The 17317-nt window shown below is 29.3% G+C and overlaps 1 protein-coding gene across 3 annotated transcripts in view; it reads right to left on the bottom strand.

The window, feature by feature from the left end:
* Positions 1–1069: 1069 nt before the first annotated feature.
* Positions 1070–17317, bottom strand: part of Task6 (TWIK-related acid-sensitive K[+] channel 6) — a 60003-nt gene continuing 43755 nt past the window's right edge. For 2 of the 3 annotated variants that reach the window (XM_015324549.2, XM_015324557.2), the window contains 6 exons: positions 11862–11994; positions 10127–10553; positions 9597–9752; positions 8982–9157; positions 8579–8908; positions 1070–8473 (listed from right to left, as the gene is read on the bottom strand). In XM_015324549.2, coding sequence (XP_015180035.1) covers positions 8159–8473; positions 8579–8908; positions 8982–9157; positions 9597–9752; positions 10127–10253 — 1104 coding nt within the window. In that variant the 5' untranslated portion in view covers positions 10254–10553; positions 11862–11994 and the 3' untranslated portion in view covers positions 1070–8158. Of the gene's footprint in view, positions 8474–8578; positions 8909–8981; positions 9158–9596; positions 9753–10126; positions 10567–11861; positions 11995–17317 lie in introns of all 3 variants that reach the window. The other variant, XM_089173549.1, reaches the window with a different exon arrangement.

The following is a 17317-nucleotide window of genomic DNA, read 5'->3' as shown; positions in this document are numbered from 1 at the left end:
ATTCGTTACCCCGACGACGTATCGTTTATCGATCGGAACTGCTTTGTGATTCGTTACTCAAGCCAACCGCCTTTATACACGAGGCTTTCCAAATCGACGTGCAATGTTCCTTTTTCCTCTCGTCCTACTTTTGACCAATAGCATCGCTTCTTTGTATATTAGTTTTACGCGCTTTTTTTTAAATCTATTTTTTAATTGTTACTTTTTTTTTTAATCTATAAAATTTTTCTTTTTATTCTGTTAATATACTTCTATATTGCGTTTAACCGATTAAATGATGTTATATTACAAATTGTGTTTCGTATAATACAAATAATAAAATTACAATAATTTAAGCGTATTTAAGTAGGTAAAAGTAACAAAATATATTGGAGATATCGTTGCAATTGTAATACTAATATGAAGAAAAAAAACGAAGAAACTAGCACATATCCATTTCGATTCCATCGATCGAACAGGTGTTTCAGAGGTTGTCCGAGTTACCGCTGTATATTAAGTTTTCATGCCCTATTACTCCCACTGCAAGAATATGTACGATCGAATAACGTCTGTCAGCAACGACTGTCGAAGCTTCAGCATGATAAATCGTATTTCTCTCGTAGCATCGTAGATGTATAAGAATTATACATATTTAAAATAAAAGATCTAATTACCAATAAGAATGAAGAAAATATTATTAAAAGAATTTTATATGATATTTAATAAAATAATAAAAATATACGATGCCACGTTATTAATGCACAAATAAATGTCTCAGGATCTCGTAAGGTTAGGTACGGTACTGAGCGTATAATGACTCGTTGGAATCGTGGGAGGAGGATAAACATAGTACCGTCACGTTTCTTTGTCATTGCGGCTCAGCAAGTAACCTCTCTCGATGTTGTTAAAGATATCAATGACCTGTCCTGCCCTTTCCAACTTGCTTCAGCCTTGTATTCGCATTCATAATACTCGTATACATATATTGTATATATGTATATAAAAATCAAATGCGAAAAATCCGATAAATATTGGCTGACTTGTATCTTTTGGATTAATTTCTGTTTGGGTCACGTAAAGCACAACTGCATTTTTTAGATTAGAAAAAACTGCTTTATTGTGGCAGAGCACATGTATTTACGTATAATATATATACGTGTATACACATATACAATTTTATACTCGTATTTTATATGTATGTGTATACACACATACATACATACATATATATATATATATTTATATATGTATATATATACCAGCATATAATTAGGAAGTCCATAGTAATTTACAAAGTACGATCCACTTAAAACGTCAGTACACGTGGCGGTGTGTGCAGGCAGATTTTTGGAACCTATTTCGAATCGCACGAACGCGTTTTTAGCCTTTATCTCCTTTCCCGTTTTATTTTTCTTTATTTCTTTTGCCTAATAATTCAGTTGTTCAACTCGATGTCTTTACACGATTTATTTTATTTATTTATGTACGTATTAATATGTGTATGTATGTATGTATATGTACGTTTGTATGTATGTATTTATATATATTCATGTATTCACGTTTCCAATTTTTTCTCTTTCTCATTATTACGAATATTCGGCGTTGATGCGTTATCATTTTGTGAAAAATCGTATGTTTTTCTTTTTTTTTTTTTTAAATAAAAATTACATGAAAGTGAGGGATATGTCTCCTATCAGATTTTGTTTACATCCAAATCGCTCATTAAGGCGCGTGAGCTGAAAAGATTAGATTTCTTTTTTAAAATTCTCTTCTTTGTTATCATTCGTCTCGTTCGTTCGTATATCCAGTAAAATTTGTTACTATTCTTCTTTATCTTACAGATAATTATACGAATAATATTATAAATACGTAATATGTGTGTGTGTGTGTGTGTGTATATATGTATGTATGTGTATGTGTGTAAGTTTTCTTTTTACAAGTTTCGTTTTTCGAAATATAATTTATGTATATATGTAAATTATCGACTTCCTTTTCTTTCTTTCTGTCTTTTTTCATTCGCAATTGTCGGGGAGAGGAAACTGAACGAGATGAATTTGACTATTTCTAGCGTTATGATGAAAAATGTTTTTTTTTTTTTGTACAAACTATCCATCTATCATTCATTTGATCGAAATAAGTACCGTTAATAATTCTTAATAAGTCTTAATTATATCTGAACATACTTTTTTTTAAAATACAAGGTCTGGAAGATCAAATATGGTTTTTTTTGTCTCTTTTTGTTTTTTTTTCTCTTCATTTTCTTTTCCTTTCTTTACCCTTCTTTTTTTATTTACAAAAATCGTAAAATAAATCATTTCTCGCAACAGCGAACAATGTAAGTATTATATGTACGTATTTTTATATATATATATATAAATATATAAGGAGAGAGAATAATATTAGATAATAAATGAAAAAGCATACATAATTTGTAAGGAAGCATAAGAGATTGTATTGGCAAAAATTGTAGTGATACGATCACCATGAAGATATTTTTAATCTTATTATTATCATCGTGAATTAATGGTTGTCCCTTTGCACGAATTTTTTTTTTTTTAACATTTGGTCTTGAACACCCTCTCCCTTCCTACAACATTTTTCACATTCTCATCCTATGAACGAATTAATTAAGATTACAATAGGGTTTGCATGCTTTTCTTTCAAATGACCGTGAAGAATACGTAATTAACGAATTTTCTGTTATTTTTTTGTTCTTTCTTTTGCTCGTTTTTTTTTTTTTACTTTTTTACTCAATTGTATTCGTTTCACTTATAAAATTTCATAATTAGTTATTTTCTTAAAGACTACTTATGCTATAACACTAATAGCAACATTGCGCGAATAAATGTGTCTTGATTATTCATGGGTTCCTTTTTTTCTTTTGTTTTTTTTTCCTTTGTTAATTAATTTTACACACTCTCCAACAGTTTCAACGTAAATTTACAGCAATTATAGGTATTACCGAATTACTGCGTGTATGTATATAATAATGCAAATAGTGCTTCTTGTATTTTTTATTTTTTCTCTTTCCCTTTTTCCTCTTCTCTTACTTTCTTTCTTTATGGTGTTCGTTATCTGCTAATGTAAGATTCAAAATGACGTGAAAACTTATCATTTTCACACGGCTAAATATTTAATTTATATCATTACCGTTATTTAATTTATATACATGCGTTTACGTTTTTGTGCATTAAGAAAAATTTGTGTAACGTTTGGTTGATTGAAAGAAATTTTGGCGGATAGTCTACGAAAGATTCAATCAATGATTACTCTGTTTTTTTTTATCTTTTTTTTTTTTTTAGTTCACGTTATCGCGATATGATAATTGAGAAAGGAACATTATCTTACAGCGAGACGAAAAGCATAATAGAAACTAGATAATTTTGAGATGCAAATATTATTAACAATTTTTTTTTTCTTTTTTTTTTTTTTTTTTGAAGTGCACATAATATTTTCATTTAAAAGTTATAATTTTCTTTTTCGATGAATTATTTAAATTGTTAAAAGGAAATACTCATGATTATTATAATAACTTATTTTTTTACGATTGCATTAATAATATACATATATTATGCAGAATTGTTGAATTGAATTGCATAAACTGCATCCAAAGAAAAAATGTTTATATATCAAACGATGAGAAATTTTGAATCGTTCCAATCATTAATTATTTAATTATAACATACGATGTTAACAAAATATTTTTCTTATTTTCAAATTTTTTTAGATAAACAATTTGATCCTTTTTCTTTCTTATAAGAATTCCATTTTTACACAAATTTGTTCAATAAAACTTACGAAGTGATTCATTAAATATTCTCAAAATTACATTGACGACGTACTCAGATTCTTTTAATATTTCTTTCTTTTTTTTTTTGGTATTTTTTGTTCGTTTTTTCGTTTTTTTGTTTTTTATATAAGAGAAATTTAAATATATTTAATATATTAGAGATAAAATGCGATCTTTGCGTCTCGAGTAAGCGGTCATCTATGATTTTAACATTAAAGTTTAATTGTAATTATTAAAAAAAAGAAATTTAAAGAGTGAGCTTTACGTTTACATTTACATATATATGTATATATATATATAGAGTTATATATATGCATATACATACGTATATAAGTCATAGAATTCTAAATATATCGGCATATTTTATTGTACATATCTTATTTTTGTATCCTTGAATTATCCAAAACGCTTATTTACAAGTTGTCAAACTAGATTCGAAATTTTAACTCCCATTCTTTGTGTATCTTAATAATATATTACAACATTATATTACAATCGATAGGTAGCGTCTTACGAAGAGCATATTTTATGTATTCACCCTGGTTGTAAGATTATTTTTAATAGATTTGTTATTCTCTCCTTTTCTCTCCCACTTTCTCTCTTTCATCTCGTACGTGATATTTCATCATGGTCGTTTCATAATATTGCGATAGATAAAAAATCATTTTTTTTTCTTTTTCTTACAACTACCCTGATACACTGAAACATAGTAAATTTCGTTTTATAAATACTAAACGTTCTATTTTAACGTTCTATTTTATCAGAACTGAGAGAGATAATTCGAATCCTATCTATAATGAGAATATGCGTACTTTAATTGTTGTAAAAAATAATGAATAAATTAATTTGATGTGAACTGTAATCAATATAAGAAATATATTACATATATTTATATATATTGTTACTGTTGTTGTTTTGAAGTAACAAGAATTTACATAGGAATCATTACGTAACGCAATAATTGATTATTTTGATCGATTTGATTGATATACATATATATATATTTGTTATATTAGAATATCGAAATTTTTCACAGGAATAATATCATTTTTTAAGTTTGTAAAATGGTATAATTAATCAGCTCGTTAATTAATCAATCAACCAATTAATCAATCTCTCCTAATAATTGTTTATCATTGTCATATGACTTGTTTTTTGTTAATATAGTGCAGGAAAAATTCGGATTAATTTGTCGCGAGATTCGTTTGGATGTATATATGTATGTTTGTATGTATGTATGTATGAATGTATGAATATATGAATGTATGTATGTATGTATCAATGTATGTGTGTGTGTATGAATGTATGTATGTATGTATGTATGCGTGTAAGAAGTTCGTATCAATGGGAGATATAAATTTTGATTGATATATTAAACTTTAAGTTAGCTATACGTTTCGAATGAACATCCGAAATGAAATAACTTCGATAATAATGATTAATCGGATGATTAACTATAAATTCGCATAATCGTGAGAAGTTCTTTATCTTTTTTTTCTTCTTACTATCTACGGGTTCTTTTTTGTACTTGCCCGCACTAATAATAATATAATCATTTAGGAGCAATTTAATCATCGTTCACATGTTCATTTTTGTTTTGTTTTGACACTTAAGCAGGCACATCATTTATAAATTGAACGTGATTTTGTTTCTAAAGAAATTCTTTATACGTATAAGCCGATTACGTGGCCGTTTTTCTATTTTAAAGATTAAGCGAAGAGATAAGATTTGACTTGTTAGCGTTAAATAACGATTTCTGTGTAGCAATCGTTCTTTCTTTCTTTCTTTCTTTCTTTATTTCTTTCTTTCTTTCTTTTTTTCGTTCTATATTTTTTATTTTTTTATAATTTTTTTCATCATTGTTTTCATTATTATTCTGGATTCGGATTTTAAAACGCATTTCGGAATCTTATTTTAAAATATTGTGTATTATCGATCGATTAATATTCATCTTAAATGGTTTTTAAAAAGAAGGCATTTGGTGCTACCAATAATAGAGAGATATTTCCGGGAAAACGGGTTCCAGGGTAGACAATTTTCGATGGTCGTTCTATTATTATTATTATTACTATTATTAGTATTAGTATTAGTATTATTATTATAATTATTATTATAATTATTATTATTTTCTTTTTCTTTTCTTCTTATTTTGCACCTGGCATCGTTTTCATAAGCGAAATATCGTACTACAAAGAAAAATTATTCCCCGTATATTTTATGCGAACCTTGTTATTTTCTTGTATATTTGTAAGCTAACTATTTTAAATAAATAAATAAATAAATACTGAAAAAAAAACAATATATATTTATATACATAAATAAATAAATAAATGAAAGCAAAATTGTCTGTATATTTTTGGTCGTTTTATATTATCGATTTAAAACGCCGTTTAATATATTCGCGTTCTATTATTTTAGTTCCATCTCTAATTTTAAGTAATGAATAATTGATAGTGTTATTTCTCCCTGTCTCCTTTTTTCGTTTACCGATCGAATAATATTTATTTTACGAATCTAATTATAAAAAGCATATAAACAAATATAAATATTATTCATCAAAAAAACTAAGCTATTAACGTCAAAACGTATCGGGACTTAAGATATTACGTAAAACGCAAATGAATTAGAAGATATCTTGATTTTCATATGAGGGAAAAGAAAACGATATGCCTTTGATAATAAGTAAAATGAAAACGAAGATGTGCAAAAAGTTTAAGTTAAAAGATCAAATTCGTTTTATCTTTCAATTTATTTTATTCTTTCATTTATTTATTCATTTTGTTTTTCTATTTTACTTTTCTTCGTAATGCTCGTGTGTATCTTGTAATTCATAAAAATGACTTTCGACCTGTATGATCGTTGTGATTCATATATGTAACTATAATCCTAATATATTACAAATCTTGAATTTATACGTCTCTTGTTCTTTTCTTGTTGTTGTTGATGATGATTTGTAGTCAATAATAACGAAGAATAATTAGTTGACTTCGTCTCTCTCTCTCTCTCTCTCTCTCTTTCTCTTTCTCTCATTTTATTATTATTATATTACTATTATTATTATTAATATTATATTACTATTATTATTATTTTGTGATCGAACGAAATAACGATAAGTGACAAGTTCGATGCATCGAATCGTTTGGCTTCTCATCGAATTCTATCGATCACGAATCGGTGCACGATGCACGACATAGATAAATACGACGAGTTCTCATTAGAAACATACTGAATACCGTTGTCAGTAATTTTTTTTTTTAATTTTTTTCTTTATTTTAATATATTGTTTGTTTTTTCTTTTTATTGTAACGAGTCGTCGAACGATCCGGGATTGTTATTTATTAGATTTTTTTTTTTAATTTTTTGGTTGGTCGTCTTCATTAAAGCTTTCTTTTTTTTTTTGGTTTTTCTTTGGTTGCTTTCATTTCTTTTTTTTTTTACCCTTCTTGAAATTTTTGAATTTCGTAGCTATGATACACGCGTGAAAAACGTTCGGCTGGCTCGCTACTACCACTTTTCACATGGATACTACTTACGTATACTTCATATACATATACCATGTTGAAATTTGGAATACTAAAGATATATTCTTTGACATTAAAAAATATTTAAATAGATACTACTTCTCGATGAAAGGCAAGAAAATTGCTCCGCATGTGGAACGCCTATCTTTACCATGTGTGTTACATGTATAACACGCCTGAGCTTTATAATCAGAGAAACTCGAACGATTGAATCTCCGCTTCTTTCTTTTTTTTTTATACTTTGCTTTTTCACAATTATCTTGTTCATTGACTTGTTAATTTAAACAAAATATCATATATTTACTGTGATAACTTGTGACACGCATAAGAATGTACATATATATACGCGTATTAGAATAATTTTTGATAAGAAACGAATTTATTTTATCGTATGTAAAATGAAATAATTCGAGTAAAATGACATATTTTTATCGAATATCGTTTATCCGAGTAGAAAACGAAAGAAAGAGCCGCTAAGCTGTACGTTATTGTTTCACACTCCACCGACGTTGTTTCTTTGACGTTCGAGCACAAGGTGCTGCTATACACAAAAAATAGAACAGATAGTTTGTTTCTTTTTCGGTTTGTTTTGTTTTCTTTTCTTTTCTCTTGTCTTTTCTTCTCTTTTTTTTTTTTTAATCCATGAAAAAGCTGAAGTTGAACCGTTGACGTCACAGTGCAGATTTTGAAAAATGACATAGAAACTGTTGACGGCAACGATTAGAAGAAAACAAGATATTTGACTTGACACGGTCGTCGACTTAGTTATTGATCGAACATCGAAATAGTTAACTTCTACGGTGGATCAGACGGACTCTCGTCTCGGCTGAAGTTCTATGGAAGTTAACGAAGAAACATAAGAACGTTGTCAGATACTGGCACGATGTTGATGCAACGTTTGTAACTGTAGCAACGGCGTCAATTGGAGTGATCTCAATTCGGTTTCTTGATTCGGTTCTGGAAACTGCTGCATCGGTAAAAGGTGAGAAATCTTGCCGGGTGAACGACGAACCGTGAAACGTGGTCTCCGGCGTTTCTTTTGAAAGCCGCTACAGCGACAACTACATACTGATGGCTCGTCGTCAAACGAAACTGTTTCACCGTGATTACCGACTCGCCCTGATAGTATCGAGCCGTTTGCTGTTATCACATCACCTTCCAAGCGTACTGCGTCCTGTGCCGCCTATATACAGTTGACAATAAATTCTAATATTTCTTAACAAAGAAGATAAACAGGATTTGCGTGTTAATTATAATTTATTAATAATGAATAAAAGGTAACTATCACCTGCAAAGCCTCGGCCTCGTCTCGTCTCTCGTCTTCGGTATTCATCGTGACGAATCTCAGGACCAATAAATTAAGGGAGGCCGCAACGATCGCCAATCCGAAGAGAATGAAGATCAAGGCAAACATTACGTACTCTGGCTTATTGTTCAAAGCATTGTCCTTTTGCAAAGCTACCATATCACCGAAGCCAATGGTTGTCAGAGTGATGAAGCAATAATAGATGGAATCGAAATAAGACCACCCTTCGTATCTGGAAAACGCTGCTGCACCACCAGCGATAGTCAGACATGACAAAGTTGTCACAACGCAGATCAAATTTATTTCTGAAGCCTAAAACAATTAATTCATTAATTTCCTATTCACGTGAAATAAAACAAAAATGAGAGAACTTAATTATCTTTACCTGGACATCCTTACAATTGAGAAGCATTTTTACGTTCCGTATTACAACGGATGAGAACTTGTTAAGGCGTTCACCTATGCTTTGGAACATCACGAGTCCTAATGGGATTCCCACGATTCCGTAGAACATCGTGAAAAGCTTACCGCTTATGGTATTTGGCGTTGAATGTCCGTAACCTATTCAATAAGAAGCTTATTAGAGAGATAATATCGTTTAAAGAATAAGATAAAAACGTTCAGGAGTATTAAAGTTAATTTATATTTTAAGTATCGTCGATTCTATTACTTTTTCATATTTTTAATTCTTTATAATTGATCTGTTACAATTATTAACATTTGTAAAAATCATGTAAAACGCGTTACCAATTTAAAAGACAATTTTTGAACATTCGCATAACCACAGAGTATAAGAAGTTCGTATATGCAAACCCTTTTATATCCATTATTAAATTCGAGTTCTTGAACAATTTAAGAAAAAAGTTTGTGAAAAAGATTCACAAAGCTAGATAGACATTCATTTAATGATAAGGCCATGCTATCGACGAAAAGTTTCCCCGTTTATATAAGACTCTTCCAAGTATAACATTAGAATGTACTCCAAAATAGTAATAATCACCAATTGTGGTGAGAACTGTGGTTGCATAGTAGAAAGCACCCGCAAACTTCCATTGTTGGCCTGCCTTGTGTGGCTCCGTTTTCAGAACAACGGTTTCCATGATTTTAAAATCATCCTCGCTGATATTGTACTTGCGTATAACCATTTTCTCAATGGCTGTTAAACAGATTAAATATAAAAATTAGAATCTCACAAATGTGATCCTCCTCTTTTCTTTTTCTTATATTTAATTATTTTTGTGAATTATGAGTATTATATTTCACTTGTAAAAAGGTGAATTTGATTTACAATAAAGTGAACACGATATGCATAAATCTTAATTTGGAGTATAAAACCTGTACAAAGGATTGCTTGCATTGTTACTTCATCTAACTTTTTGTACAATCAAAGAATAATAAAAAATAAAGTGTGTTTCTGAAGAGGATTTAAAAAAAAATAGTATGCGTCAATTTGACCATACTTCAAATAGAACATTAGTTAGAAATTAGCAGTTAGACACTCGATATGATATTTTTCTTGTCTTTTTTTACCATCCAGTGCTTCCTTGCGTCGTTTCTCCGTCTCGGACTCGAGAACGTCGAAGATAGCAGCGCCGACGAGGAGGTAGGTGAATGTGGAGACGATTAACGATAGGGTCCGGACGTTTTGTTTCTTCATTCTCTAGTGAGCCACATGCTCACTAGCAGGGCCCCAGCCCCAACTACTTGCATCGCTCAGTGAGTTACGTTTTGCTCTTTTGGGCCCATAACGAGCCTCTTTTTCTCTCTTTCTTTCTGTCTGTCTGTCTGTCTCTCTCTTTTTTTTCTTCTTTCAAAAGACAATGCCGAAAAATAAAAAAAGAAAGGAAGCACCCTCCAACCACTTTCCAACGCTACAGTTCCTGTTCCTCTTCGATCCACTTTTTAGGTCTGCTGTCTTCTTCCTTACCAGGATTGTTCAGCAGTCGTTCTCGTTTATCTGTAATACAGATCTTACGATTCGATTTTATGAACTTAATAACATATGATAATTTCGGATAAGGAATGATTTGCATAAATAATGGACATATTATTGTCGAAAGGTATTCATTTGATTATTTTTAAATTAAAATGTGTATTCGTTAAAAAATATCATCTTGTGAAAGGACAAATAGAAATTTAACGATGCAATTTGTTACACACGTTATAAAAAAAAAGAAAAGGAATAAAAACTATTAAAACTTCTGATAACAATTTTTAGAGAGAGTCACTCTATTTGGATATACTTTCGAAAGGATTTTCCTTTTTCTTTTCTTCGTTTTTTTAATCATTTCCTGCAATATATCCGTGCGCAACCAATTTCGAATACTACAGACTCCTTTTGGCGATCAAAACAAATTATTTTTATCGCACCAATCGAAGCGATCAGGTGGAATTGGATTAAAGTAATAATCTTTTTCGGTCTTGCACTTTGAAAAGATTGAATTTGATTGATGACAAGAAAAAAAAGTAAAATAGAAACATTTGCAATGTTTTAAAAAGTTTATTGCTGTTTCTTCCTCCCTCTTCTTGTTCCGATTAAAACACATGCCATAAAGAATAAGAAATAGATGAAGGGTTATAAAAAAAGAAAAATCTGATTTAGTGAACTTCTTCACTAATATACAAGATTGATCATTTTAAATTTTAAAAATGCTTTCAACTACCAATGTAAGTAATAAGTATATTTTATTTAAGTTGCAAGTTAAATCAACCCGACCGATCGATGATTATTATTATTGGAAAAAATAAAATGTATTGCAACATTTTATTTTTATCATCCTTCTATACAAACAAATTAAAAATAAAATTGAACATTAGAGATCGGTAGATTGTTTCAATTATCAATTTACTTTTTTCATACAATTTCTAAATTAAAAAAAAATCGATCGATCATTGGATGTATTTAATATTTTTATCCTATAGCCTGGAATTACCCTTTCGTCTAGGAAACATATGAATGATGTTTGGTAGAAAAGTCTGCGTTAAATTTTCTTGTTGCATATTTTAAAAGTTTGTAATACACAACATAGGTTCTTTTTCCCGAAAATCGTTCATATAATATATTTATAATATAATATACAGGGTATCCTGTAATTGGTGGTACAAGCAAGCAAGGGGGATGACTCTATATGAAAAATTAAATCAAAAATGTAAAATAAAGTGCATGCGTAATTGATAACATTTTAAAATTAATTATATTTTTCTCCAAAACATACACATAGAAAGCCACATATAAACAAATTTAATTATTCATTTTTAATCTTACCTGTAACTTGTCTTGGGTTTGTCTTTATACACGACCAACGATTAAGCAAAATAATATGGCAGTGCTTTCGCTGCTCCCACTGCCACGTTCCCTCCATTCCTTAATTTAGAATGCCGGACGGTTTCAGTGTCGACTAAAAATAATAAGATTAAAAATTATTAGAACAAATATATATATATATATATATATATTTACAGTATTCAAAGTATTTCATATTATGTATGAAAAATACTTCTATTTCTAAACTTTGTTGTACGAAGATAGATCGAAAAGAAATTGTAAGTAATCAAAAAATGTTTGATCATATAATTCTTATACTACTTAAAATCGTCTGATCATACAGTTCTTATACTGCTTAAAATCGTCTGATCATACAGTTCTTATACTGCTTAAAATCGTCTGATCATATAATTCTTATACTACTTACGAATGTAAGGAAACTTTTTCTTATGTTATTTAAAAATATCTGACCATTTAGGTCAATGTCTGACCAGGAATCCCCTGTTCGTACTACTTAAAATTCTGTGTGTCATCCTATTTCTATTTCGACTTTCCTTCACCTTAATAGATCTATCGATTGGCAAAAACTTATTTGAAAGATTCAACTATCTTGGTGGATTCCGACGACGTTTTTCATTTAAAAGTGATCGAATTTTTAAACACTTCAATCGTTGCTTTATATTTTCTTCATTTCAAAATAAATATTATAACGAAGGAAATGAATTTTACTTCATGTATAAATCCTATTTTTTTCCTTTTTTCTTTTAAGTTTAAATTAAAAGTCCAAACACCTGAATATATACTGTGTAATAATATTCTATACACGTATATAAATTTCGATTGGTGTAACATATATAATAGTTTTAAAAATATGGTCGATCCTTTATTTGCTTTTCTTGTCTCTCTGACTACTCGAAAAGCTTGATTAAGTAAACGTTGTTTGAGATTCGAAACAGGAGGGTAACGTTTCTAATAGTCGTGTCTTCTTTCTTCACAATGTATATACAACATATACATATGCATATACATACACAAAGAGCTCAACACGTTTGTATTAGAAGTGGATGTTTGCGGTTCGCTAGCCAAGATCGCATCTTGTGATATCAAAGGTCTGAAACTACGGTTTTTGTGGGACAGCAGGAATGTTAAGGCAGGAATGAGAATCTTGGTAATTGGTACTATTTGGATCTTAAAAGATATCTTCTTTATTTTCTATCTCTCTTTCTCTCTTTTACACACAACACACACACACACACAACACACACACAACACACACACAACACACACACAACACACACACACACAACACACACACACACGTAAACATATATTCTCAAATTTAACAACGTATATCAAATTAAAATTGTCGTTTGAATTACATTCGAAAATAATATCTTCCTTTAATATATTAATTATCATTTTCGTAGAATAAAAAAGAAAATTTTTAAGTACATATACTTATATTTAATTACTATTGACATTGAATTATTTTTTTTTAAATCCATTCATTCATTCCAATTCTAAAGTTGACAGACACTAGGCAGATTTGTTTCATAAAAAAGTACCGATATTTTCTTTATCGAATTTATGTTTCAAAACCTTAGGTCGCAAGCTATAGGATAAAAACTTCAGGGGGTGCATATTTTAAGGGGGTTTCGAATTATATAGAAATCCTCTTATCCCGGTTGGTGGTACAATTTCGGAAGCTAGGAAATTCGATTTTACGCCTGGCAGCATATTTATCGAAGAAAAATTGATATCAAAATCATTATAGATAATGATCTTTTTCTTTCTTTTTTTTTTTTTCATAAGAAAAAGACAAGAAATAAATAAAAATTAATGATTATCCCTTGTTAAAAAAAAAAGAAGCTAAAATGAAAATTCAAAACAAAAAGAACAGGAACAGGAACAAGAAAGAAAACAAGAACAAGAAGATGGAAAAGGGAGAATATAAAAGTGCGAGAAATATCACTTGAAAAGTTGCGACGACATTGCCTTGTAACTCGTCGAACGAACGATCTATTCCCAAAGAGAAATGAGTAAGTTTCAACGACCTTACAGAGAAGAGTAAAGAGATAGAGAAATAGTTAGAGAAAGAAAAAGAGAGAGAGAGAGAGAGAGGGAGAGAGAGAGAGTGAGTCAAGAAGTTTTAAAGTCATAACTCTTAAGGAAGTTGTACATATATTCGGTAACTTCCGTGAGAAAGTTTATACGATTCATTCTACGAGTAAAACTGAAAGAGGTGCTCGTGTCTAATTTGACTATCTTTTTGCCAATTGACTCTTACTATTGCCTAACTTTTACTATACGAATTTTATCTAATCAAAAGTAATAACATTTTCCACGTGACGCTTTCTCATCTTATTCTTTTTTATATTCAATTGGATTTTTAAACGAATGATTTTGTATTATAAATATGTTAAAGATAGAATATCAATAGTTAATATTTATCATACTTTTTCTTACATATAAATATAATTAAGTAAATTTAATAATAACAATGTCCGAAACAAGATAATTTATGAATTTTTTTTTTTTAATTTGTAATCGACTACATTAGTCGTTTGAGTTTCTATCATAAATCTGTCGGATATAGTATTATTAGTATTTAAGGGATGTATTACTCATATTCGAATTAGTATAATCAAATGAATCTGTTAATATGTGACATAAACGGTGCCTCCCCAACATTAATTAATCCACGCTTTGAAGATCGGCTTAAGTACTCATCATGTATAATTATAGCGAACGTGTTAATGACATACGGTATTTATGCATTGAAAATTACGATTGATTCAACGTCACTTCACAAGTAATAAAATCAAACACAATAAATATAAGAAACGTTGAAATGATTTTTTTTTTTTTAATTATTTTTTTTGTAAAAGTCGATAATTATTTCTGGATGTGATGAATAAGAGTAATAAAAACATAATCTATCATTGTTTGCAGTAATATTTATCTACTTCTTTTTATCTGTCACATTTTTCTTCGTAGAGAAAGTACAAAGAAAGAAATCCTCTCTTTTCTTTTTCTTTTTCTTTCGAGATAATACTCGAAGTAACCCGTTACAAAGTTGTTACATTGTATCGGATGGATCTTTACTCGTATTAACTGTAGCTATTAACCTACAATCTCACGAATTACGTCTACAAGAATGATACCTCAAGACGTATTTCAACTATATTTTTATGTTTTTATAACTTTGAGAAAATATCTTGGGTTAAAAAGTATCTTATCAATAAAACTTATTCCTTCGCATATAAGTTTTACTAAAAAAAAATTCAAAGAAAATAATACAGAATCTATATACTATTGTTTGATTTTAATAGTAATTATAACAAATCTCGAAAAATAGTAGGAAAATGTTTAAAATTATATAATGTACGGATAAATAATTTTCGATATTGTGTATTTTTTTTTCAATTTAATTCATTTTATATTAATTTTGCGAAATTTATAAACGTCGATTTGTGTTCGTGAACGAAGAAAGTTGGATTGAAGTTGTAAAACGCAGGAGATGAGAAGGCGTAGCTTAAAATTGAGTTTTGGCGTAGTTTAAATTAAAGTCGTCTTCTCGTCTTATTGAATATAGGATTCAAGTCCTTCCTTAAAAGTCCGAGGCAACGTTTTCCTCTTTCTCTTTGGTTCTTTCTTTCTTTTTTTTTCTTTTTCATTCTCTTTTTCATTTTCTTTTCCATTTGTTTTTATTGTTTTTCTCATTCTCATTCTTCTGTTCATGTTTTCTCCCAGGACAACAAAAAAAAGGAAGAAAAAACTCTCTTTTTCTGGAAAGTAGTTGGAAAACGAGCATACAGAATCGTTCGCTCGCATAAATCAAAATAACGGCGACGATTACTGCAGAACTGTAGTAAACGATTTCTCAGCTTCTGGAAGCTTGGTATAGTTAAAAGAATCTGAAAATGATACCTTCTCTCAGTGGTTTCCCCTTTCTCGACATCCTTAAATAATGTCTGATAAGATTGCGAAACTAATACCCTAAGGATAACGTTCTTACGACTCGTTTACGAAAACTTTCTTTTCAAATGTGTTTAATGTTTTATAGGTTATTTCACGTTTTGCCGAAAATAAATTAGAAATCATTTCTAATTTTTGATTGTTATTAAAGTATAATTTCGTTACTTGTTGTTATTTACTGCAGGAAGTTTTTGAGATGAATACAGAGCATTCCTCTTCCCGTCAAAACATAAACGAAAACTCGTAACATTTTTGATGCCAACTGAACAAAACTTGTCTACATGTTATTACATCATACATGTATTTGAAAAATATGTAATAATTAAAATTATGAAAATTTGGTAATATTTAAAGTTGACAGGATATTAATTTTTTTAAAATTCTATACAATTAATTGTAAATGTCTATCAGAATTATAACACTGTGCAAACAATAAGATACAATATTCAATCGTTTTCAAGAAAACGAAGGGAAAATATTTAATATGCATTTTTAAATACTAGTTCGTTTAATGTTAGATTGAAAAATAAATTTTGTACAGTTTTATTAAAAAAGAAGAAATTATAGAAGAACATTTTTACATGGTTAGGCTGAAGAAAGTTCTGAATCTAATAAACGACGATGGATTGAAAAGTTTCAAGCCTAACACGAGGAAAGCTAAAAAGTTTTGAGCTTAACACGAAACAGGGTTGAAAAGTTCTGACAATTATCCTAACACGGTGTGGAAAACCATAAAGCTTTAAATAACATACGGTATAGCAAAAAGGTAATATAGTCAAATTGATCGTATATTATTCAATAAAATTATATTTAATCAAAAAAATATTAATCACGTAAGAATTACTAAGAAAAGATGAGAAATTTTCAGGATAACTTGACATTATAAAGTTTCGTTCACTTTTCGTGTTATTTAATAATAATTCAAATAATACATTAGTATAGTATATGTAAGTGTTATATTGTATTTAATAATAATACATATATATTATTTTACATTATAATGTATTAATATAAATATTCAATGGAGTGATATAAAATTTAGATTACCAATTATAAAACAGAAACAAAATTTGTTTTTATATTCAATTTGAAAATCATAGTCGTGGGACATATAATCATGAGCATGTGTATGTAAACCAACACATAAATATACATTGTCATAGAAGGAGTATGAGCCACGGCACTACTACAGCATATATACTCGATAGTCGATGATAACGACAATGTAGCGTTTTACGATATCGGTTCGCCATTATTCCAACTACCTCAGACATATCGTCGGTTAAACGACATTGGCTGTTGGTAGCTGTTACATACCTACATATGTAACTTATATACCTTGGTCAATGAAACGCTTCGGTAATATCGCTTATTATTTGCTTGATTGCACCTCATCAGATCTCGTTACTTCCGATAAAGAGTTATTAGCTCCGTTAAAGTGACTAAGAGAATAACTAACAGTGTTTCTATTACTAATT

The sequence above is a fragment of the Polistes dominula genome, unplaced genomic scaffold (genome assembly GCF_049000335.1).
Source record: "Polistes dominula isolate Pdom_NZ unplaced genomic scaffold, Pdom_raw_medaka contig_33, whole genome shotgun sequence".
In the NCBI taxonomy this organism is placed as follows: domain Eukaryota; kingdom Metazoa; phylum Arthropoda; class Insecta; order Hymenoptera; family Vespidae; genus Polistes; species Polistes dominula.
This window is presented reverse-complemented; position numbering and strand designations above follow the sequence as displayed.